This window comes from Eleutherodactylus coqui, chromosome 6 (genome assembly GCF_035609145.1).
Source record: "Eleutherodactylus coqui strain aEleCoq1 chromosome 6, aEleCoq1.hap1, whole genome shotgun sequence".
Taxonomy (NCBI): domain Eukaryota; kingdom Metazoa; phylum Chordata; class Amphibia; order Anura; family Eleutherodactylidae; genus Eleutherodactylus; species Eleutherodactylus coqui.
Genome location: NC_089842.1, coordinates 147228272 through 147253087, shown reverse-complemented (window position 1 = coordinate 147253087; position 24816 = coordinate 147228272). Strand labels below are relative to the sequence as shown.

The window sequence follows — 24816 nt, the reverse complement described above, 5'->3', positions numbered from 1 at the left end:
TAACCTATCTTTTTGAGGCTCCCATAGACTCATGGGAGGTGTAAAAAATGGGGAGGAGGGAGTTTACCTGTGTCCTGCGCTCAGACAAGAAGACAGCTGGCTCTATTTAAGCATTAGAAGTCATTACGAAGATTTCTGCCGACCGCCAGAATTTTGCACTGCAGCACATTTTTTACACGATATGCCTGTGTTAGGGCTCCTGCACACTTGCGTTTTTCTTGCACATTTTTTTCACGCGATTGTCAATAGGACTTTCTAATGTTAAAAACGCATCGCACAAAAATTGCAAAGCACCAACTTGCGATGCGTTTTTAACATTAGAAAATCCCATTGATAATCGGGTGAAAAAAACGCAATATTGCGTGAAAAAACGCACAAGAAAAACGCAAGTGTGCAGGAGCCCTTAATCGATGAGAAAATACAGAGGAGAACTAATTGATTTCAATGGCTTCGTTCACATAAGCATATTTTTACTGCACGTTTCGGTCATGCCAAAAAACCCATATCATGCTCTACTTTTCTGCACATTTGAGCATCAGAGGTCCCCGTAGAGGTCAATGTGGGGTGCACAAATGCGCGCACAATATGCACAGACATGCATAATACGCTGAGGAATTCCGCTGGAAAAAGAACACATCTGGAACTCATTAGGAGAATTAACCAATTAAATCAGTGCGTCTTTGGACATCAACATGCCTTGTGGGTGCAAAAAGTACAAATAAGCATTGTTTGTTCTGTAAAAATGCTACGCTCATACGCATATTTGCGTTTCTCCGCAAAAACACATACGCTTGTGTGAATCTGGTCTAAGTCAAATCCGTTAGAGTGATTTCACACGGGCGATAAAATCGCGCGAATGCATAAAAGTGCAGAATTATGAAACCAATGATTTTCAATGGTTTCCATCACATTTGCGATGTTTTCACTAATGCGATGTTGCGATAAAAAAAATGGCAGCATGTCCTATCTTTCTATGTTTCACGATTTTTTAATCGCCCATGTTTCGCTATGAAGCTTTCTTTTTATCGCATCACAATGCACGAACTTCCGATTTTTGTGTGATATGAGGCATTTTTAACTTTAGAAAGATTTATTGACTTTCACAGGAACTAAAGCGCGATTTTGATGCAATTCTCTCGTGGCAATATTGTGATCGCACTTGTGAAACTACTCTTATGCCGCCTGCACACAAACAGATTTGCAATGCGAAATCTGCAGTCAGTGTCTGCATTGTGGTTCTGCAGCAAATACCGTTCATAGCATGGTAGGGAAAATTGCTTCTTTCTGCACACTCGCGAAAACTAATTGCGATTTTAGCGAGCGCAGGAAAAATTGCAGTATGCTCTATTTTTGTGTGCTGTTCGCATAGGTGGCTTTCATTGAAGTCAATGGAAGCTGTCTGACCCATGGCCTGTTCGCAATTGACATTGCGGATAGATTGCGGATTCCGTGTCATCGTCTAGCGATGATGTAGGGAACAAAAAAGCTGAAAAAAAAAATCTGTGCTGCGCATGTTTGACGGCGAGCCGCCGGGTCCATCTGCAGTACAGATGTAGAAGAAAGAAGACAGGTACATGTGGTCACCAGCTGGGCATAGGGCTAGATTCCGCTGCGGGCTCCCGCATGTGGAATCCGACCTGTTCACATGCAGGCCGCCTCAGGGGGGCTTCACACTTAAGTGAAAACGCAGAATTATTAAATCAATGATTTTGGCCGCCTGCACACGGGCATATTTGCATTGCGTAATTCGGGATGGGCGTCCGCCCCCGGGTTCCTCAGCAAATGTAGTCCATAGCATGCTATGGAGAAGCGCTTTTTCCTGCCCACGAGTGAAAATCAATTGCAGCATGCACGTTGTGGAAAAGTCGCGGGAAATGCAGGACTTTCAACTAAAAAAAAATATGTACTGCGCATGTCCAATGGCTTGCCATGCGGATTATCAGAAGCACGGATGAATATGAAAGGCATCAGGTACGTGCGGGTGCCGCTGCTGGCAGAGCCTGTTTCCTCTGCAGGATTCCGCATGTGGAATCTGGCTCTGTCGTGTGCAGGGGCCTTAGGTGGGACAGTCCTGCTTTCCGCTGCGACCGCAGCAGGACAGCCATATGTCCCGCTTTCAGGACGTCTGGTCACCAAGAAGGTGATTACCAGTCGGAATGTCATAGCTCCCTGACTGGTAATCACTACTACTACTGGGTTCGATATATGGGACATTATTACTACACAGTAAGTCCCCTACTAGCAAATGTTCAAGTTACAGTATGTCAGCAGTGGTATTTTAAGAGTTAACAGATCCGATGAGCAGCGTAGCTTATCAGGACTGTTGCCGGCGGGTGCAGACTGTAAGAATCAGCCTGCACCCGATGTTGTATGGAGCAGGATCAACCCGCGATCCCCCTTCATAAAAGCATTTTTTCAGACATACGAACAAATGCACTTACGAACAGGATCCTGGAACGGACCACTGTGGGGATCACTACTACTACGGGGGCCACTGTGGAGATCATTATTACTACTGGGGCCACTGTGGGGATCACGATTACTACTGGGGCAACTGTGGGGATCACTATTACTACTTGGGCCACTGTGGAGATCACTACTACTACTACGGGGGCCACTGTGGGGATCCCTATTACTACTGGGGCCACTGTGGAGATTACTATTACTACTGGGGCCACTGTGGGGATCACTATTACTACTGGGGCCACTGTAGGGATCACTATTATTACTGGACGACTGTGGGGATCACTATTAGTATTGGGGCCACTGTGGGGATCACTATTACTACTGGGGCCACTGTGGGGGTCAGCATTACTACTGAGGCCACTCTGCACATGGCAGCGTACTTCTAGTTGACTTAGGGCATTTTTACATGTGGTGGAAATGCTGCGGAATGTTCGGAGCAGAAATTTCTGCTGCAAATTCTGCAACATTTCTGCATCCAAAAAACTGTTAAAATCTGTACCATTGGTGCAGATTTTGACTGGAAATCAGTCGCGTACCCGCAGCTAATTTCATATTATGCAGCGCTTCCCATCACCTCCTCCGAAGGCTTCCCGCTGTCGGCGCTCCCCAGTCCAGATGGTACAGATTTTGACTGTTATTTGGATGCAGAAATGCTGTAGATCTTGCACCGTCTTTTTTGAACCGGCCCTGTACATTTTATAATGACGGAGGTAAAATAATATGTTGTGATAAGCCCCGCCCCTGACCACACCCCTCTGTCCCACTCTGACCCTGGGAAAATCTGGTCAACTTAATATATGGCCATTCTTACAGTATCCTTAGGGCTCACTCAGCATGGCCTATGGTAGTAAGACAAATATGTCAATGTGGGTAGGAGAGGCATATGCTCCAATCTGATATCGGACGTGGAGGGATGCCAGTGCATGCTGGTTGGCACAGTTGCCGAGACAATCACAGAATGCCCAGGGAGCACTGTATTATACACAGACTAGATAGGACCTGCGTACAATACTCGCTAGCCACTGAATGCTTGCCTCAGTGACTGTCCCGCCCAGTGTGCAGCTCTTCCCATATATCATTAGCCAGCAGTTAGAAAACGGGTCAGTATCATATAAAGGTCCTTTTACACGGGGCAATTAATTAGTGGAACGCGCAAACAATGATCGAATTGTTTACTTTCAAATGACGTCTTTTTACTTATTTACATTTTTGGGGCATTTTTTCATCTTCGCTCTTGTTTTGTCCATCGTTGATCTGTTAGGAGAGTCTGGGAACGGTTTGCGAAAGACTTAGGCCAGATTCACACAAGCATATATGTGTTTGCATCACATTTTTGCGCAGCCGGCATTACCTATTTGCATGCGCAACAGCGTTTTTTACTGTACTTTTGGCTCGTGCAAAAAAACATGCATTGATGCTCTCAGCTATTGAAATGGTCAGTTAATTTAATGAGTTTAAAATATGTTCCTTCCCTGCGCAAATTCGCCAAAAAATAGAGCATGCTGCATTTAGTTTGGCACAAGCGAATCGCGCACATGAACAAACTCATTAAAATCAATGGGCTTTATTTTCTGCGTATTGCGCACAAATATGTCCATATATACGACCTATGTGCCTATTCGCACAGACGTATGCGTATTTGATTGCGCAAAGAAACCCCGCAGCCGCAGTCCCGTACATTGGAATTGCCGATCAGTTTCATATGTTGTTTCCTTGCACAAATATACAGGAAAATATATCATGCTGCGTATTTTTTTGCGTGACGGAATTGCACAAGCAAAATACACGCTTGTGAACGGCGTATTGCGTGCGCAACTTTTTACGCCTGCATAGAATGAATGCTGAACAAATTATTGTTCACCGCTGGCTGTGTTTACACTGAATGCGACCATTCAGCCATGATTTTAATAATAATTCTGTATAAAAGCGCAGATTACTAGTGGGAATTATCATTTTAGGCTGTTTTCACACGACTGAGAAAATCGTGCAAGATTTGTGCGTTGCGAGACGCACGAATATGAACCTCCATTCTTTTGAATGGGGTTATTGTTTTCAATGGGGCCGGCAAAGCGTCGCACGGCGTGCGAGGTGTCTGCGAGTGCGGATTCGCCGTTGAAAACAACGGGAAATGACTCCGCGAACGGCAAAGGATCGCTACTTCCCTGAAGTGATGCGAGGCATTTTGATCAGGAAAGCGCCTTGTATCCACGGGGAAATCGCACGTTGGCGAGCGCGATATGAAGCCGAGTTTCACGGCCCAATGTCACACTCGCTCATGTGAAATCAGCCTAAGGGATCCTTTACACTGGCAATCGCGATTTTGCGGGAAGAAAATCGTGGCAAAATCGCCATTTTGCTCATGAGATGTCTGAGCGTCAGTGATGCTTTTGCATGCAAAAACATGGCTGCTGTTTGCGATCTTCTTGCGCATTTTTATCTCACTTTCTTTTGCGATGCGATAAAAAGGAGGCTCCAGTAGGAAACATGGGCGATAAAAAAAAAACACAGACCGATAGGACATGCCGCCATTTTTTTTTTCACTCCACATCGCATGAGTGAAAACATCGCAAATGGGAACTAAACCATTGAAAATCATTGATTTTAGAATTCTGCATTTTCACTCTGGTGAAGGCGCCCTCTTGTACAGCCGGTGACAACCCTTCAGGCAGTCACCTCTAAGGCAGCTATCACTGAGATGTATGTCCCTAAGGGCTGAGTACTATGAGGAGAGGGCAGCCATCCTCCTCCTCTCTGTGACTGTCACACACTGCCCGCCTTCTACGCGGACTCCTTTTTTCTCAACGTCACACCAGCGGAGGAACACAAGCATACAGTGGCATAACAATGTAGGTCCGTGAGGGGGGCGTTTCTCTCTTCCATGGACTGTTTTGTTGGCGGATGGATTCTCATGCATGACGCCGTGCGGCCTATTCACACGCCGTGCGGCCTAGCTGTGCTGCCAGACATTGCCGGAGCCCGGGAGATCTGAAGAGTGCGGAGCTGTAGCGGCTGCACAGCGGTCAGCGCCTCGGTAAGAGCGGGGGATGCTGTGAGGGAGGCGGGGAGGAGGTGCCGGGTGCTCGTAGAGAAGCGGCGGCTGACTGAGGCGGCGTGTGGCGGGCAGTAGGCCGCAGCCCTCGCTGTTAGGCGGGAGCATATGGTGGCAGGGTAGACTGGAGAACGAGCTGGGGCTGCTGCTTCCTGTGTAGAAGCCCCGCAATAGGTAGGTATGGACGGTAGGTAGTCGTCTACCTGTGCCAGCATGCTGGGAGTTGTTGGAGACTATGCCCAGCACTGATGGGGCCACATGGGACCTCAGTAATGTGCTGCAGTATCCCTGTGGGGGGCGCTGCAGTAAGTTGGGGTCACATCAGCTCTGGTCCGGCTGGATGCCACAGTCTGCCTGACTGGTCTAATAGCGGACAGCCAGATGGACCCGGTATAGTGAGGGCAGCGTGGTACCTGCAGCCAGTGTCGCACTATGGGGGTGCCCGGGGGCCCCCTTACCTGTTCCTATAGCGGGGCGCAAAACTGGACTAAAGCCGAAATAAATACTTCAGTTCTTTCCACCATTGATTTGAATGGATTTTGAAAAGAGCCGACTGATTGGACAGCTGTGTGCCCCCTCCCGCTCCGCCAGCCGGGCCAGCTTTTCTTTTTCCGTAACGGAATGACTAGTTTTGTGGCTGTGCTGTTCCATTTAAAAATAAAAACGGAAACCTAAAAAAGCAAAGAGAACATTTTATTTTTTTACCGCACCCCAAGGCCTCCTCACCAGCACTTTTCACTGCGATTAACACGGCGTTTTGAATGCCGCAGTATAACGCATTGAAATCAATGGGGCCTCGCAGATATGCGCTAGTCTGGCGCTTTCCAGTACCACGATTGTTGAGCGCTGTCTGCTCTTTGGCCGTTTAGCGCCCCTCATCACAATGATGGAGTACGCTAATATACGCTGCGGCCGAAAGCAAAATTGCAGCACGTTGATGTGAGAGGGCCCTTAGGCTAACGGCTCATGTCCACGGTCGTGGTCTCACTGCCCATCACATCTGTGTCGCACAGCCGTGTGATTGGTGGTGAATGGAGGCAATGGACTTTCGTTGATGCGTGCACGCCGGTGTGTGGGCGCTGCGTATCATTACGCAAGAGAAATAGGGGAGCAGGGAATTAAAAAAAAAACCACATGATGTCCGTGAGTGAGTGATTCGCAGGCAGGCGCAGTGCTGTGCTCAGTCTACGCCTGGTAATGTGTAAAGCGCTGCAGGGGCGCCCGCGGCATTGTATGGATAGACCCGTGGGCCTGAGCCCTCAATGCAGACAACGATAGATCATTCGCTTTTCATTCATCCATGTCATGCAGCAGAAATACCATGGTTGGCTCATTCACTAATCATACTGCTTACATACCGATCATCCGGTCGTTCTCATCACTTATACAGCGAATGTGCGCAACTGAGTGGTTTCTCCTTAGAAGGAGCCAGCAATGTATCCGCCTGAGTGAGTGAATGAACGTCGTTCATTCAAACAAGAAATCGGCTCGTCTTAAAGGGGTTGTCCCGCGCCGAAACGTTTTTGTTTGTTTTTTTTCAATGGCCCCCCGTTCGGCGCGAGACAAACCCGATGCTTAAAAAAGGGGCTTTAAAAAAAAAAACCGCACAGTACTTACCCGAATCCCCGCGCTCCGGTGACTTCTTACTTACCTTGTGAAGATGGCCGCCGGGATCTTCACCCTCGGTGGACCGCAGGGCTTCTGTGCGGTCCATTGCCGATTCCAGCCTCCTGATTGGCTGGAATCGGCACACGTGACGGGGCGGAGCTACGAGGAGCAGCTCTCCAGCACGAGCGGCCCCATTCAAAACGGAGAAGACCGGACTGCGCAAGCGCGTCTAATCGGGCGATTAGACGCTGAAAATTAGACGGCACCATGGAGACAGGGACGCCAGCAACGGAGCAGGTAAGTGAATAACTTCTGTATGGCTCATATTTAATGCACGATGTACATTACAAAGTGCATTAATATGGCCATACAGAAGTGTATACCCCCACTTGCTTTCGCGGGACAACCCCTTTAACGGACCCAGGGCTCTGGTGTCAGTAAGCAAAAACTGTAACTCCTACTTTTTTTAAATTTTTGCACTCTGACGTCTTCTTAAATAGCTTATATGTACAGGGGTGGACAAAAATATGGAAACGCCGTCCAAAAAGCATGCCTTAAATTACATGGGATTATAAATCCTATTTCACAATGCAGCCAGCCAAGCAAGGGTCAAAAGGGCAGCTTAATGCTAATGATTAAAATCCCATGCGGGATCCGTGTATGTGTACTACGGCGGAGTTAGCAGGCGGTGCTGTAGTTGGCACTGTTATACGGATCATTACATCACACAACATGTGTCTTGGCGTTCTGTGCAGTTGTGAGGAAATCATGGCAGAGCTGGCGGAATTCCACCACAGTCACATTGTTTGGGCCCGTATGATGGATGCCTACCTGTAACAAAGGTAGCGGAGGTTTACGCTGTATCACGAGGCACAGTATAAGATTATGACTGCAAGAACTGAGAAACGCCAGCGTGGACAGAAATGTGTGACAGACGATGGTTGTGATGCAAAAGAAGCAGACTACAGCTTTGGTGTTTCCGTATTTATCCACCGCCCTGAAATTTGTAATCTAAAGGGCTATTCCGAAACTTTTACCGTTACCCTCTGCTCGGGATAGGTCATCAGTAGTTGATCGGGGGCCCACCACTTGGAATCCCTGCCGTTCACGTGATCCTTTGCCCAGTTGTCCGACAAGAATTAAAATGTCATTGTGTGGGCTGTCCTCATATTGGCAGCATACGGACAGGCGTCTGGGATGTTTGAAGCACGTTGCACCCAAACGTCTCTGGTCGGACGTGTGTCATCAGCCTAAGGCCTCCTGTCCATGGGCAATTCTTCATAGCCATAATCCGCACACATGAAACGCTTTCCATAGGGTAACTATGGAAAGCACAGTCTGATGTACACGAGCGGAAATCTGCGCCGCGATGAACTTATTATAATGATAGGTTCATCATGGAAAATCGCGGTGACTTTAGTGTTCTTTCGCGGCGGAAATCCGCTTGCCTGTGGATGGGGAAAAAAAGGGAACGGCAGTGGACAGGCAGCCTTACTTTGTGTACTGATTCCTTTCTTTCTGAAACTTCCTAGCGTTCTCTGTCAGGAGGGTCATGTGTTATTCTAACCAGCTTGATTTGTTCTCAAGAAGCCATTATTTCAGTCACGATGACCTCCTATGGACTGTACCACACTCTTCACTTGAAGTCAACAGAATTTCCCAAGTTGGCGGCTAGTCACATCTGCAAGCTGGATTCCACTTATAATGAGGTCCCAACTCTGTGTCGGGCACATTACATGACGGGACGCCAGCGGCACCCGATGGACCCCACTGTTTGTTTTTTCTTTCCTTTTTTTTTTAAATGGACACTTTGTAACTAATGGATCTATTGTTCTGATAGGGAAAAATGTCTCTGCTTGCCTCACAGATATGAACTGAACCTTAGTGTAATATACAAGTGTAAAGGCCTGCAGAACTGGAGTCCTGGCCTCTTAATAGTCTGTTAATCACTGAAGGGAGTATTCCAAGACCCCAGTGGATTTTGGAAAATCCCTGCACTGTGCCGGCAATAGGGTGGAAACTAATTTACTTACGGTTTAAAAATGATCTTCTCACCATTTTGCCATAGATTTCACACCCGTATTTGAAGTAGTGAAAATCTGCTAGTCAGAGAATTCTGTGGAAGAATCTTGTATCGCGATTAGAATACTTTGTATAAAGATGCTGGAAGGTTGCTTTATGCATTATGTACTGTTTGTATTTTTTTTATTATTGGTAGTCTCACATCAAGTTCTATTCCTCCAGGTCTTCAAAATGACGCAGTTTTTGCCCCCCAACTTGCTGGCTCTGTTTGCTCCCAGAGATCCAATTCCATACTTGCCACCGTTGGAGAAACTACCTCATGAAAAGCACCACAATCAGCCATACTGTGGAATAGCTCCTTACATTAGAGAATTTGAGGTAAGAGGTTATTTTATTATATATGATATATTTATTGTTTTGGTTTGTTTTTTTTTTTTTTTAATTTTTAATCTTTTCCCCTCTGTATAGGATCCCAGAGATGCCCCACCACCAACAAGAGCAGAGACTCGCGATGAGCGAATGGAAAGAAAGGTAGGGGCCTCATCTGACTGTAGTGTTTATTGGCTGATTGTTCCATTCTTCATACCTTTTCTTTAGCAGGCACAGGGCATTCGCTGACATGTAATGTGTGTCACAACTGCTTAGTTTGTCTAATTACCGACAACGTATTTCAAAATGTGTCTCATGAAGCTGATCACTCCTGGTCCTAATGACCACCGGGAGCTCCCATGAATAATGCATTATGCTGTGTCAGTAAAATAATATATACATGTTGATGAGTCCTAACAAAGTGCATTGTACAAATAGTTGGGCAAGTATCTATAACAATAATGCAGTACATCCAAATGTAGTTTTTCTTGGCAACCATTCAAGCTTAGGAAGCGCCTCTATGATGTACTTGACCCCTGCCCATACGTCCTATTAGGGCCTGTCTTCATGTGACAAGACCTTTTAAAATGGAATTTGTCACCTAATGTATGCTGTCATATGTGAAGTCTCCAACTAGTTTATGTAGCATAGCACTGGGTCGCTTACTCTGGTTTGTGCTACAGTCTTCATATAATCAGTATATCTGTGCTACAGCAGGGCTGAGTGTTAGCAGCTCTCTGCATTCTGTGCATGGGCTCTGTACTTCTTGATATTCATGAGCTGCAGGCTGTACTGCCTATTTGCCACTGATTGGTAGCTTTCTCCCTGCTCAGTATACAGAAAAAACTTGATCAGCAACAGGGTGGGATAACCTGCTTCACATGACTCTAGACAGCACACAGAAATTTTATGGAAACCACAGAGAGAAACTCTGTACTATAATCAGAATTCCTGACACTAGTGAATGCCGCCTCTGGACAGGGCAGCATAAATCTGGCACATTTCCTTTTACTAAAGTTGTGACAGAATGGTCAATTTATAGTGACATTTCTTTTTTTGTCAGTTGGCCGTCTTAAGATGTCTGTGAGTGACTAGCATTTAGGCTGTAAATACAATGAAGCTTTTAAGTGGACTTCCCGAAATTGTCTTACAAAGAAACGGTCTCCTAGAGTTGGGCTGCTTTTACACGGGTGATAGATTCTTGGGCGCACTTTGCATCGCACAGTACATGGACACCCCATCCTTCTGCTGTGCGAGATACTGTACACTGCAAATACTATTGTGTGAATTGCACAAAAATAAAACCTGCTTCAGTCTTTGTCTCATACCATTAATTGGAGAGGAAAATCACACATGTATTAACCAATTATGTCTAATGGGTTAATTTATATCATATGAGATCTATTCGTTGCACAAACACACAGAACTCGCATGATTTTCTTGGCCTTGTGGTCCTCTAAAAGATGGAGGCTAGTGTGTGTAGTATATGATGACATAGAAAATGTGTTGCAGGAATTCTGGCCTAGATAAAGGGGTGGTTTTTGGAGAGGATTCACTGTATATTTGAAGTTATTTGCAGATACTCTTCTGTAAATGTAAGGCTCGCTATATATTTCAAACTATTTTCCCCTGCACAGAGGAGAGAGAAGATTGAGAGAAGACAACAAGAAGTGGAAAATGAGCTGAAAGTCTGTAAGTGTTGTCTGTGAGCTCATGCATCAGTGTTATACCTTCAGATAAGTTATGCTGTTAACTGTGAGTTTAAAATCCATGTTTACTTGCAACATAACTTCATGTTTCATTTTGTCATCTTTTGCAACCAGGGGATCCTCACAATGATCCAAATGCTCAAGGAGATGCCTTCAAAACACTATTTGTTGCCAGAGTGGTAGGTTTCAATGTTTGTGTATCCAATAGATGTTGATGTGATCATTATATAGGCTTTGCTGAGTATTGTTTTTTTTTTTTTTTTTAATTTAATGGGACATCACTAGAGATGAGCGAACTTACTCGTCCACACCCCTTTTTCACCCAAGCGCCGCGATTTTCGAGTACTTCCGTACTCGGGCAAAAAGATTAAAGATTCGGGGGGTGCCGTGGGTGAGCAGGGGGTTGCAGCGGGCAGTGGGGGGAGAGGGGGAGAGAGAGAGGGCCCCCCCTGTTCCCCGCTGCAACCCCCCCCCCCCCCCCCCCCCCAAATCTTTTCACCCGAGTACGGAAGTACTCGAAAATCGTGGTACTCGAAACGAGTATATACGCTCATCTCTAGACATTACCCTTCTAGACGTTCATGGCATGAATGTCTGACCGGTGCGGATACCAGAGCTGTGGCCTTCATCTATCTCAAGTATGGAAGTTTGAACAAGCGAGTAATGTCACCACTATTTAACCCTTTACACGCCGCAGTCAGTGTGATAGCGGGATGTAAAAGGCAGACAGAGGGAGGGGGGGGGGCTCCCTGTGTCACTCATCGGATCTCTGTGGTGTGATCGTGGAGTCTTGATGGGTTGCTATGACACCCGGAGGCTTGGATATAGCCTTCGGGTCTGAAGTATAGTAGTGAATTAGAAGAGTGACAAAATATGCTGCTAATAAAGTCCCCCTAATGAAACAAAAAATTAAAGTGTAGAAAGGGGGCAAAAAAAAAAAAGAATAAAAATAAATTTCAAACCCCTGCCTTTCCTCTTTTACCATGTAAAAAAATAAAATCGCACGTGGTATCGCTGTGTTCATAATAACCCAAAGACAGTAAGTACATTATTTAACCCGCACAGTGCATATCATGAAAAAAGAAAATACAAAAAAAGTGGTGAAAATAGCTAATTTTGTGTTATAGGTCTTTGCTGCAATTAAAGAAAAATTTAAGTGTGAAATTTTGCAAAAAAACTCCAACCATAAATTTGGTATTGGTGTAATAATACTGGCCTGGAGATTTAATTTAACATATCATTTATACTGCCTTTAAAACAAAAAAAACATGCCATATTTAAAGATTTCGTTAATCTTGCCTCTAGAAAAAAATTATTAAAAAGCAACCAAAATGTTATGTTCCCAAATATTGGATAAATGTTGACTAGAGTTAATTGCGCAAAGAACAAGCCCTCATAGAGCTGTGTCGTTTTAAAAATACAAATGCTATCGCTCTTTGAATACAACAACTCAAAATGGTTTTTTTTTTCCTTTCCCAAACCCCCCTTAATTTTAAATTTTTTTTTTAAAGTTATACAATACATTATATGTATCTAAAAATTATGCCATTAGAAAAGACAACTTGTCTTGCAAAAAGCCCCCATGGCTATTTTGGCAGAAAAATTAAAAAGTTATGGGTCCTTGAAAGCGACTATGAAGAAAACAGAAAAAATGAGTTGGTCATTAGGAGTAAATAGGCCACTCACTAAAGGGTTAAACTGAACTATTTAGTGAACCAGCCAACAATGGCTTATATGCCTGTATAAAATGAACAACTAGCGAAAAGGGAACGTTTATTGTGTGTCGTTGGCTTGCGTTTAAACTGAACAATTTTTTTTATTTTTTAAATATACCGTATTTTCCGGAGTATAAGACGACTCCCAACTGTCGACTTATACGCCGGGAATCTGAGCTGTAGAAAAAAACAATACTTGCCTCCCGCGGCGCTGCTGCATGCTGTCGCTTCCCCCTCCACGCCGACAGAGCATAGCTTTCTGGATGTGAGGCTTAAATGCCAATGAAACCCGGCTCTGCGTTAACCAATCACAGCCATTCAAAATTCTTTATTTTAAATGCCACTGCTGTTTTTGATGCCACCGTTTTAGCTGAAGCCAGAAGTGTATCAAGTACAATGGGTAAATGGAAGTACTACTTTGTGTTTTCCAAATGTTTTTTTTTGTCCGACCCCATCCCTCAGACCTAAAGCTCTGCAAAACAAATCTGCATGCCTCATTTCACTTGCAGACACCCATGTATCCCTATAGACGGTTTGATTTGCGGATCTAACGCAAATCAGATCCGCCTGTGGACATTGGGCCATACTGATGTGATAATTGCATCAGGAATAGGCTTTTTTTTGTGGCATGGCCGCAATATAGTTTGTCTTCATTTTTTGATAATATATTGTTTCTTAATGTAAATTCTAAGAAGGCGGATAAACATCTCTCCAACGGGAAGTTAGGGAGTTTCTCTTTAGTTGCTGTATTATCGACTAACAGAGAGGTTTTATAAATGTTGATCGTGTATTTGGCCACTTGATAATTTTAATCCCATGTGGTATATTCTGTTTCAGAACTACGACACAACAGAATCTAAGCTGCGACGAGAGTTTGAAGTATATGGACCTATCAAACGGGTATGTTTTTAAAATTTGCTTGTCCCTCTTTCTTCAGTTTCTTGATGAATTTAGAGTTCATGTAATTACAGACCTCACCCTTTAGTCTTCAACCGTTGACTTTTTACATAGTTGTATTACAAAGGGTTTTGATTTTTTACAAGGGAAAGTGCTGCATCTGTTCAGTCTTTAGATTTTACATGCTGGCTATTCAATGAATGCTATTCCATTTAATGCATGGAAGCTCTGGGTACACCAGAATACTCTTTAAGAGCGGTACTCCATTTGGGATCCACTCTAAGATAGCCATGTAGCTTAATGGGGTATATGGTCAGGCGTTGTCTTGTGAAATAGCCCCTGTGACTGCCATCCGTTTACAAGGGGCGCATCCTGTTCCTTATCTTTTAGTTATGAGGTCATGAATGCATAGTCATTCTCTGAAGTAAATGAGTCAGTGGATCGGTCATTTTTGCTCACAAGTCTGTTTTAGAAAATACTTGGGTTCTTCATGAAATTCATGTTCTGGAGCATGTTCTAGGTGTCACTAGTTTGGGTTGTGTCCCTGTGCAGTTTGACACTGCAGTCAGTGCTCCTGGTGTCAGACTGGGGAGGGTCTGACACTTAATCTTCTGACAGATTTAAAGTTATTTACAGAGGGGGAATAATTGGACATAGATTTTATTATTGTACAGCATTTTCATATTAGGCATACTTGCCAGGGAAGAGTTTGGACACGGCCTGGACTTTCTAACATGACATGCATGTGTTCTATGTTTCCACAAATAGATTCACATGGTTTATAACAAGCGGTCGGGGAAGCCCCGGGGATATGCCTTTATAGAATATGAACACGAACGAGACATGCACTGTAAGTTCCTTGTAATACATTTTTTTTGTAATGTTTGTCAGTGTATATAACTAAAATGCCCTTGACTTTAAGGGCTGTTTCCAGAAGGTAAGTTAATGCATTATGTGGGTACCCGAATTCCATTAATCCCACTACTGCACTCAACATGTAAGGCAAGATGTTCTAAATTGCTAGTCCATATGTTCTTGTTTGGGCACCGTTTTACAACAATCTACACAATTAAGTGACAGGTTAGACACGAACACACCGCACACGTACGTTTGTTCCATCTACAGTGTAGTTGCAGGAGAGTGACTGACTTTTTATGAGGTGAAGGTTGTTGGAGGGAATTCCATGTTGAATTTGGGCTTTAAGTCTCGAAGAGAAATTTGGGATTACTGTAACACGGGTCCTACTATAAACTGACAGATTATGATGGGCAACAATATTTTAGTTATACCTTGAATTAAGCTAATTTTCAAAGCAGTAAATCCACATAGTCTTACGCATTCTTTTTCTATGACATTGAATCCTTTAAGGACAAGTTGGAGTTCACAGTAGTATAAGTCTATTAGGTCCCCTTTGCTAACTCCAATTTATGACCATAGATTTAAGATCTTACAGTAACTAAATGTTGCCCATCTTTGTACTATAAATGTTTTCTACAAAAACTATCTGTACAAAGTCCATTGTGAGTGGGGTGTATTAATTTTGTGTTCTTATTGTCACTGCAGCCACCATTGTGATGGCAATTGCCACTGCTGGCTTGCAGCTGATGCTAATGCTCCCCTTTACAACATCTCATTGTATGGTTGGTATAAGGGTTTGTATGATGGGTAAGACTTTGCAGCATTTACACACACGACATAGGGAGGCAGATTAAACATCAGGCTAGGTGTTAGTCACGCTCAAGGTCATAAACATTTATTACACCTGCATTATCTACATGTCTAGTAGGGAGTGAGCGCAGGTAGATGCTTCAGTAATAACTGAACCCTTAGAATGTCAGCCACTTACATCAGCTCATGGTACAGAATTCAATGCATATGGCATTTTTCAATGTTAATTCCACCCAAAATGTAGTTCCGCCCTTACATAGTTGGGTTCTATCTTGCTTTACTTCTATAGACACTTAGATTTATCGTTTTCACATGATTACAGTATATAGATGTAACGACTACAAACGTTTTGTCCTAACCTAACCAGGTATGTAATTGATCAACAGAGGGACTAAACAAGGGAGTTATTGGTTTTAATTTTAACTTCACTTCATTTGATACTACAATTTTTGTTTTGGGTGGAATTAACCTTTTTGAAGGGTTTTCCACAGTTGACATTTATCACCTATCCACAGGATGGGTAATTTTAATCTTTGATTACTCGGGGGCTTCTGCATTGGAGCCCCAATTGATAACTACAATGGGTCCAGAACTCACTGTTCCTCTTAACTGCACGATCACAGAGTTTGAATGGAGCGACAGTCAAGCATGTGGCCTACTGCTCCGTTCATTGTATATGGGGCTAATGTAAAAGGCACTTTATTTGATCTGCTCACTACAATCGTGCAATGAGGAATAGGGGAATGTACTGATTTGAAGGGAGGCCAGTGATCAGACATTTACCACCTATCCTGTGGTCAGGTGATGAATGTCAGTTGTGGGAGAACCCCTTTAAAGCGGCTCCATCAGGTCTCCTATCCTACCCTCTCTAAATGCTGCTAGGGATTAGATTTTGTTGATGCTGTGTCCCCTGCCCACAGAGAATGAGAAGTTTAACGGTTTTTATACAGGGAGAGCTGTTAGTGGGCAGAGGAAAGGAACTTAAAACCCGAGTTGAGTATTTTAAACAGCTATCTACATAAAAATTACTAAATCAGATCACACAACCCCCGCTTCCTCCCCCGATCCTGTGCCGCCCTCAGATACAGGATAGGAGACCTGACTGATCTGCTTATGTTTTCAGGTTTAGGTAATGTACCATGTGATCAGTGTAGGGATTTCTGAGTCCTTGACACATCCCACAGGGACTAGCAGTTGTAGTATAAGCTACTGCAAGCTTTCTAATGTTCTGTACGCACACATGGTTACATAAACTTATAGATTAGCTTTTGAGGTACATCTGCAGTTAATTTTTCATTGCATTTACCTTATTTTAGATGATCAGTATATTCAAGTTGGACACATTTTTATAACTACATAGAATTATCTGCTTGCAGTAGCACTGACATATAAAGCTATACTAGGGAATAGACATTTCATTATTACAATAATAGATCCAGGCTATTGATTTGATCAACAAACCATTCGCTTTTCCTCAGATTTCTGGTTTGTGTGCTTGGGTTATTTACCCATAGTTTTTGTTCAAAATTAACCTAAAATACTACTTGGAAAGGTAAGATTTCTAAGTAAAGCTAATGCGGTGCTACTAAAAGTTTTCCTCCAGTTTGAAAACCACTTTCCATAAATGAATTGCACAAGCACTTTGTAATGTCTCAGAGAAAAATCCTTCTTCATCCACTTATCAGGCTTTTTTTCCACTATCTTTGCCTGCTTAACTGGGTTCACTCCAAATTCACTGATGAAATTGGTCTGTACAGAGCATATGGCTTTCCAATTTCAGTGAGGGCAGATTACAGATGCCCATAGAATTCTATGGGAAGGAGAGGATGGAGCAGGAGCAGGGAGACATATGCTGCTGTTGGCTCTACCAAGTGTTCTATCTCACCCCAAAGCTGAAGTCACATCTACATTGCTCAGTACGGCTGTATTTTGTTATCCTTACTACTGTTGCTTCTGACAGTGTGCTATAGAGATAGGGAAGTATAATCTCCATGACTGTCTGCACTGCGTATGCAAACCGACATAACAGCTAGTCTCCTTCTCTCTTCTCCAAAAGTTTCTATGGGCAACTAATCTAATCTCTCAGTGACGTTTAGAGACTGTCAGCTACTTTTGAGCCTGCTAAGCTTATGGGTTGAATGTAGGTGACCTGCTGAGCCCCAGAATGTAAGTTTTGTTTTTTTGTTGTTTTTTTTATACTCTTTCCCCCCCCCCAATGCATTGAGCATTGTGCTAAGTAGTCCTCTCATTCTAAGTTTAGAATGAAAGGACTATTTGGCGTGCTACTCAGTGCACTACAGCAGCGGGTTTGAGTGCTGACGGTGGAACATCAGAGAAGGTAAGTATAAAATCTACACCCCCAGACTTGGCTGAAAATAGCTGACAGCCTTAAATGGGTTTTCTGGGACTAATAAAAAAAATGTAAGTGTGCAGGAAAATAGTTAAGCTATATTCTCCTCCTAAAATGGTCTTTACCGCTACAGTTCCGGAAGAAACAGCAGCCACGTCCTGTTGTATGTGATCAGCTAATCACTGGCTTCAGCGGTCACATGCTGTCCATAGCAGTATCGCTGCTGAAGTCATTGATTGGCTGAGCAGTAATGCGTAGAATAAATGACAGTTGACCGCTATAGCTTCTTCCCATATGGGAACCTGAGCTCCTGCACTTTACTGGGGCACCATTTAAGGAGGGGGAGTATGGCTTAAATTATAGGCAGGGAATGTAATAAAATAAAGAGCGTTTTATTAGTCCTGGAAAATCATAATAAAACTCCCTTGTTGGATTTGATCAGTAAATTGAGTTAACGACCAGTGCAGGAGTTCTCCCTACAGGGCTGTGCAGAAGTGAAGAAAAAGGCATTTTTCATCTCTAAGATATTACAAAGTTTTGAAACATTAAAGCAAAGTTGTTTATAATTGGAGGTATGCTTTACATGCACACACCCCATTAGAAGCACTGAAAACAGTACTTCTGGGGCAAAATATGGTCCTTAATATGGCATCCAATGGCGCATGCCAAAAGTGTACATAAAGAAAATAATCTATGCATACTTCCGTACCACAAATGGAGGTATGAAGGCCCACATTGGATTACATTACCAACGTATTTGAAAACTGTGTGATGCAGATTCCAAATACACTTGTCTACATGAGGATTTGGTAGCAATACTAATTAAATCTTGAGTTGTGGTAGGTTTCTCTTTATATCCAGTTGTAGTTGATAAAGGTAAAATCAGGCACTTAAACTTTTTTTTAAATTTTTATTTTTTATTTTTTTTTAATTTGTTTTGATCAGTACATTTTATGGATGAGGTTAATAGCTTAGGTTAGAGTAGCTCTGCAACAGTGCCCTTTTCATTTAGATTAGCTTGCAACTTTCCACTGCCCCAGCGCCTCATTGAAATCTGTGTGCCATCATTGTGGTTTCACACAATTTTCATTGCCTTGTGGGAAGTATAAGCAACTCTTGCTGTGAACACTGAAATCTCAGCAACAGTTATATAATGGTGCGGCCCTTCTAGGTGGCAGTATCATGTGAGAGGCCGTGTTGCAATATGCATCACAAGCCTTCCGTGCCCTTCTGTCACTTGAGACTTTAGTTGCATAGCACTGTAGTTAGAAGTAGAGCTTATTAAATTGTTTGCAATAATGCATGCATAGATAGACTAGCTTGAGCGAAGTAAGGTGTAGGGCCCAGGTAAGCCACGGCAAGTGGGTGGAGTCATCCTTTCGCCTTCTCATTGGCGCTTGATGCTTCAATCAAATAGAGGCAATAACGAATCGGCAGCCAACCAGCAATGGTAAATCTTCACTTTTTTAAAGGATGAAGCTGAAGACTGCTTGGATGGAAAGGGGTAGGTGTGGGAAGTAGGTTTGTGTCATTGCTACAGCACTGTCAAAGCTCATTTTGATGTTGCATTCACGACAACCTGATCAGGTTTCTGGTAATCGGTTTGTAACTTTCTGGGCCTTTTATCCCATCCTTGACCTCGGATACCAGTGCTTAATTTTTTTTCCCTCCCCCTTCACCTTTATTCACTTTCCCTCTGTTTTTCCAACCTGTTATGAGAAGCAGTGTTTCTCTTGATCCGTTGCCCAGTTAATCACATTTTAAGACTTGCTAAGGTAATACTACAGTTTTGAGTCTCCTTGGGTTCCAATTTTATCTTAAAGTGAACCGTCCTCTTTGGTAAACGTGTATGTTAGGGAAATTGCTCAGTCTGCAATTCCCTATTATACTATAATAACCGGAGTAATTTTCTCTACAAGCAAGGGGTTATTTGGCTAATAAGCTGAAAGTAGCAGTGCGGAAATAGAGCTTCACACAACTGCTCTCATGATGCCTTTACCATACTGGTGGTATTGGAGAAAGCTGAGAATTGTCAGCCCCTTATGACATTACCACTGCTTTCCATTAAGAGATTGGTGAGAGCAGCTGCAGGAAATTTAAAGGGATCGTCTTCAGGAGAGAAAGCTGCGGCTGGCCATACATTTCCCTTGCCGCAGCCTCTGCAACACGGGAACTGTAGTAGTTTGTGCTTTGCACTCAAATAGTCCATTTTCTTAAACTGGCAAGACTGTCTGCCAGAGCAGAGCTGTCCTTCAAGTGACAATCCTTTTAATTTGCCTATTGCTACTGTCCCCTAGCACTCGAATTTGTTCAGGCCCTTAAAGGAAACGGTTCTATTAAAAGCTATTTTAAGGAATTGCCATCCCCTTCTATAAAAGAATAGGTCTTTATTAAGGCATTTCATAAACTGCCATGTAGCTTTTCCACTGCAAATGTTGGTATGGTGTTTCTTTAAGCTTACACTTGAAATGTCCAAAATGTGTACCAGCTTCTCAGGTTAGAGTTTTGAAGTTTTAATTATGTAGTATGGCGATCCATATAATGGGAAAGGATATCCTGCCTCTGACGTTCCCATCTACCAAGCTTGGTAATCTTGGTAGACGTTTATAAACTGCTGCTGAATGTTAACATTTCGCTCATGAGAACATTTTGGTGTTGTCAATCTATGTGCATATGCAAGTTTTAGTATAGCCTCCTCTGAATGGAAAGCACAGTGTTTGGCTAGTATGTACGTACATTCCTGCCAAACAAGTCGTCTGCTGAATTTGCTCCATATGCTACTTGGGTTGTTCAATTCAAGGAAAGGACATTTTATGGACTTTACACTATGAGATGGCAGATATTGCCAGTTTTCGAAGCAATGGAAGGCCATAAAGACTTTAATGGAGCCTATGCCTCAATTGGCTTTCGGGTGGCGATCCTGCTTTGCAGCTGTCAACTGTTGACCCTTTACTGATAACATGATTATACCGGATTTAAGTAGAGCAGCTGAGACAGGTAAGCTTTTCTCAGCTTTAACAAAAGCATCAGATCACAAAAAAACTAAAATAAAAAGGACCTTCCAAGATCCAATCCTCCTTTCCCAAGATATCGTCATGAAATTCGTTGAATTTGAGGCGGTAATTTGAAAGTTTTTGTAAGTAGTTTCATCAGGTAACTTTTTTTATTACTTTAGTGGTCTTGTCTAGTGCTTCTTGCTGTATATTATTGTAGCTCTTCACTACCAGTATGTATGTAATTCTTTAGAGACCTGCAAACTGTAGGTGAAGGTAAATCTCTACCTGCCTTATACACACAGAACATTTGTTAAAGATTTTTTTTTTTGTTTTATTTTTATTTTCCTAATAGGGCAAAAAGTGCATACTAGAGTGGGCATTCACACAATCGCATACAAATATATATAAAGGTTTTTTATTTTTTTTTTGTAATAGGGAGAATAGTAAACCTCCTATTTTTATAACCTGTACTTTCTCCGTTTCAGCAGGATTTAAACAAGTAAGGGTACATGTTGTTATAATGGATGTAGAATTCAAAATGCTCTTTTAATTCACCTAGAAATATATTCCCTGTATCTTCTGGAGAAAATGAAGTTAATTCTTTAAAGGCATTGTGCCATGATGGAAAGTTATTCCCTAACCACAGTATTGGGGTTAACTTTCAGATCAGTGAGGTCAGTGAGGTCCAAAAGCTGGGACCCCCACCGAGCCCAATAATGAAGTTTCATGGTGTCCTGAAGTTTCAGTAGCAGTAGTCACACCTGAGCATCGCCCCTCAATTCATTTAATTGGGATCACCATAAATAGCCGAGTGCTTGAACTTTTATCCCCTGAAGTCCCTCTGAAAAGAATAGAGCAGCAGCACACGTGTGACGGCTGTTGACTCATCGGAGCACTGTTCTTGAGATCGGTGGGGGCGGGGATTCCATCGGTTGGACCCCACCCCCACTGAACTACAAAATTATGCTCTAGCCACAGAATGAAGAATAAGTCTTAGTCATGGCACAATCCCTTTTAATTGTAGTTTGGGGGAATCCAAGCAAACTTTATTCAGTGATTTTTGGATGGTTTACTATGAAATGTAAAACCCTCTACACACTGGACTTAAAAGAGGTTGTATGAGATTAGGTGTAAATACCCTGCTATCTGCACATACAGCACCATTCCTGTTAATGGACTGTCAGGTTTTTGCAGCTCATTTCCATATAAATGAATGGTCAGGAGTGGTGTGTATGTGTGTGGTTGTTTGTTTTTTGTTTTTTTCCCTAATGTCATTCAACTCCTTTTAATTCAGTTAATAATCTTGAGTCATATATTATGAATGATGGGAATAATGTTTAGAATTATAATCAAAACAAGACCAGTGTGTTTTGTGATACAATGGGTATTTTGGCTAGCACTTGGCAGAAGGCAGTCGCTGAAGAATGCAGACAAATGTGAACAACAGTTGCTATATGGTATGCTTACTAAAAGTGGTACTGCTGGCTCCAGACCATTCCTTGATCAGCCTGGATGAGTAATTGCTGGATGATCTGTTTTTACCATTCTGTTCTGGTTATTTTACTTCTGTAAAGTTTAAGGTACTGGGGGGAGATGTGTTGTGCACATGGGCTAACTTCTCTTGTTCTGCCCTTCTGGAAATAATGTGTTACAGCGGCATACAAGCATGCAGATGGAAAGAAAATTGATGGAAGGCGTGTTTTGGTTGATGTTGAGAGAGGACGTACTGTGAAAGGCTGGCGCCCACGCAGACTTGGTAAGAACATCGTTGTCGGTCACTGTCTGGTCCATTGAAGGAGCTGCAGTTTTTAACAGATGGCATCAGTTGTGCTGGAAAAAAAACTATGTAAAATTCTTTAAATCCGTGTGTATAAATTCTAAAGCACCTAAAGTTCAGAGATGCGTGTGACTAGATTTATAAATTCCCTAGTAATTTCTGAAATTTATCTTATTCATAGTATGACTCTGGAGGTGGTGGTTTGTTTGTTTTTTTTTTTTGTTTTTTTACCACAGCAGAAAGTTGCCTGCAGATTGTTTAACAATGAAGCTGTTTCATTTTTACACATCGAAATTCTTAGCTTTTAATTTAATGGCAAAGTGTAATTTATTTTCAGTAGCCGACTGTTAAAAAATATGTATTACATGTTCTACAATCCTTTTTTAATGTACTTACATTTTCTAGGTGGAGGTCTAGGAGGCACCAGACGTGGGGGAGCAGATGTTAACATCCGGCACTCTGGAAGAGATGATACATCTAGATATGATGAGAGGTGAGTATTCTAGTGATTGTTAATTTATTCAGTTTTCAAGTAGAAGATGCATTTAAATGGTTGTGCAGGCATGCTTTCCCACTCGAGCTGGCAGTAGGTGTGGAGAGGCGCAGCTCTACGCTGGACCGGACAGTTGCTGATGCGAACACGCATGATATTAGGTGTCGGGTGGTCATCTCAGCAACTGTCTTATTGAAGCAAACTTAGATCCGCATAGGTTATATGTCTTGTGGACCTATTATCTGTCTGAAACCAGTTTTTGGTTTCAAAAATCGTACAGCTTTGATCTATTCAATTTTGTCTCCACTTTAAATTTTCCCATAATATACAAATGCTGATTTAGGACTTGTCTGCTTTCCACAGGGATCGTGACCGAGAAAGGGAAAGAGACCGCCGAGACAGGAGTCGGGACCGCGACAAAGATCGTGAGAGGCGTAGAAGTCGTTCCAGGGAACGTCGAAGGAGAACTCGGAGCCGTGAAAAGGATGATAGGAAACGTAGCAGAGAAAGAAGTAGGGATAAGGATAAGGATAAGGATAAGGACAAAGACAAAGACAAGGACAAGGATAAGGATAAGGACAGAGACCGTAAACGTAGGAGTCGCAGTAGGGACCGGAAACGAGATAGAGACCGTGACAGGGAGAAGAAAGAGGATCGTGTCGAAGGGGATTTTCAAGAAGCTGCAGAGGCTACTGGTGAAGAATTGCAAACAGGTGATGCAGGCTTGGATGGCATTGAGGTGAAGCCTGAGCCAGAAGAAAAGAGTAGGGATCGTGACAGAGATAGAGATAGAGAAAAGGACAGGGATAGAGACAGAGATCGTGACAGAAGACGCAGCCATAGAGACCGAGATAGGGATAAGGATCGGGATAGAGACAGAGATCGCAGACGGGACAGGGATAGAGATAGGGACCGGGAACACAAACGGGATAGAGACCGTGGTGACCGCAGTGAGAAGAGGGAGGAGAGAGTTCCAGATAACGGTATGATTCAGGAGCAAGTTGAGGAGACCAGTCAAGATATGTACTTAGACCAAGAGTCCATGCAATCTGGAGATGGCTATTTATCCACAGAGAACGGCTATATTATGGAGCCTCCCATGGAGTGACCTTGTTTAGAGTACTCTCAATCCTCAAATGAACTCTTCTTCGGTAGTCAGACTTCTTAGTGTTCAAGAGCCACAGCCACTGTTCTCACTTGTGAATACAACTTGGATCCCATCAACCGTGATTAAATGTGCAGTTACTAAACAGCAATGCTATTTACCACAAATTTCAGACCATGCCATTGGGATTTCTTTTTTTCTTTTTTTTCTTTTTTTGTCTTTTAGGTGGGTATGTTTTACATGTTTATGTAACAAAATCATCCCTGAACTTGTGTAAAGTTGCATTTATTTTATTTCCTTTTTTACGGCCTCTCAAAAATAAAAAATCATTTTAATGTTCTTTTCTGTTTTGGTTTTGATTTGTCCTTTCGTTACTTTTGAAGGAGAAACCACTAAATCTTGGCCAAAGACTTCAGATAAGCTGTATAGAATATACTATTTAATTGCCAATTGATCAAAAGAAAAGCTTGGCTTGGTGAGGTCTATACCCTTTAGAAATTGTGGGGATTTGAAAATCACTTTAAGCTAAAACTGTAAGCTCTCATCAGCACAACTTAACGCATGTACATTAAACTCTACCGGACTTTTCAGA

At 42.8% G+C, this 24816-nt stretch overlaps 1 protein-coding gene across 1 annotated transcript; it reads left to right on the top strand.

Moving 5' to 3' along the window:
* The first annotated feature begins 5343 nt into the window (after window positions 1–5343).
* Window positions 5344–24564, top strand: SNRNP70 (small nuclear ribonucleoprotein U1 subunit 70). The gene is made up of 10 exons (XM_066607906.1): window positions 5344–5497; window positions 9368–9523; window positions 9614–9676; window positions 11152–11206; window positions 11338–11402; window positions 13776–13838; window positions 14604–14685; window positions 22504–22605; window positions 23032–23119; window positions 23483–24564. The coding sequence occupies exons 2-10, from the start codon at window positions 9377–9379 to the stop codon at window positions 24225–24227; spliced, it is 1410 nt and encodes a 469-aa protein (XP_066464003.1). The 5' UTR covers window positions 5344–5497; window positions 9368–9376; the 3' UTR covers window positions 24228–24564.
* Window positions 24565–24816: the final 252 nt, after the last annotated feature.

What these genes read in the sequence shown, in the direction of transcription:
- SNRNP70 (XM_066607906.1), top strand. Translation starts at nt 9,377, where the DNA reads ATGACGCAGTTTTTGCCCCCCAACTTGCTGGCTCTGTTTGCTCCCAGA. An exon ending in CACTATTTGTTGCCAGAGTG is followed by an intron (nt 11,403 to 13,775) that starts GTAGGTTTCAAT and finishes ATTCTGTTTCAG; the next exon opens with AACTACGACACAACAGAATC. An exon ending in TATATGGACCTATCAAACGG is followed by an intron (nt 13,839 to 14,603) that starts GTATGTTTTTAA and finishes TTCCACAAATAG; the next exon opens with ATTCACATGGTTTATAACAA.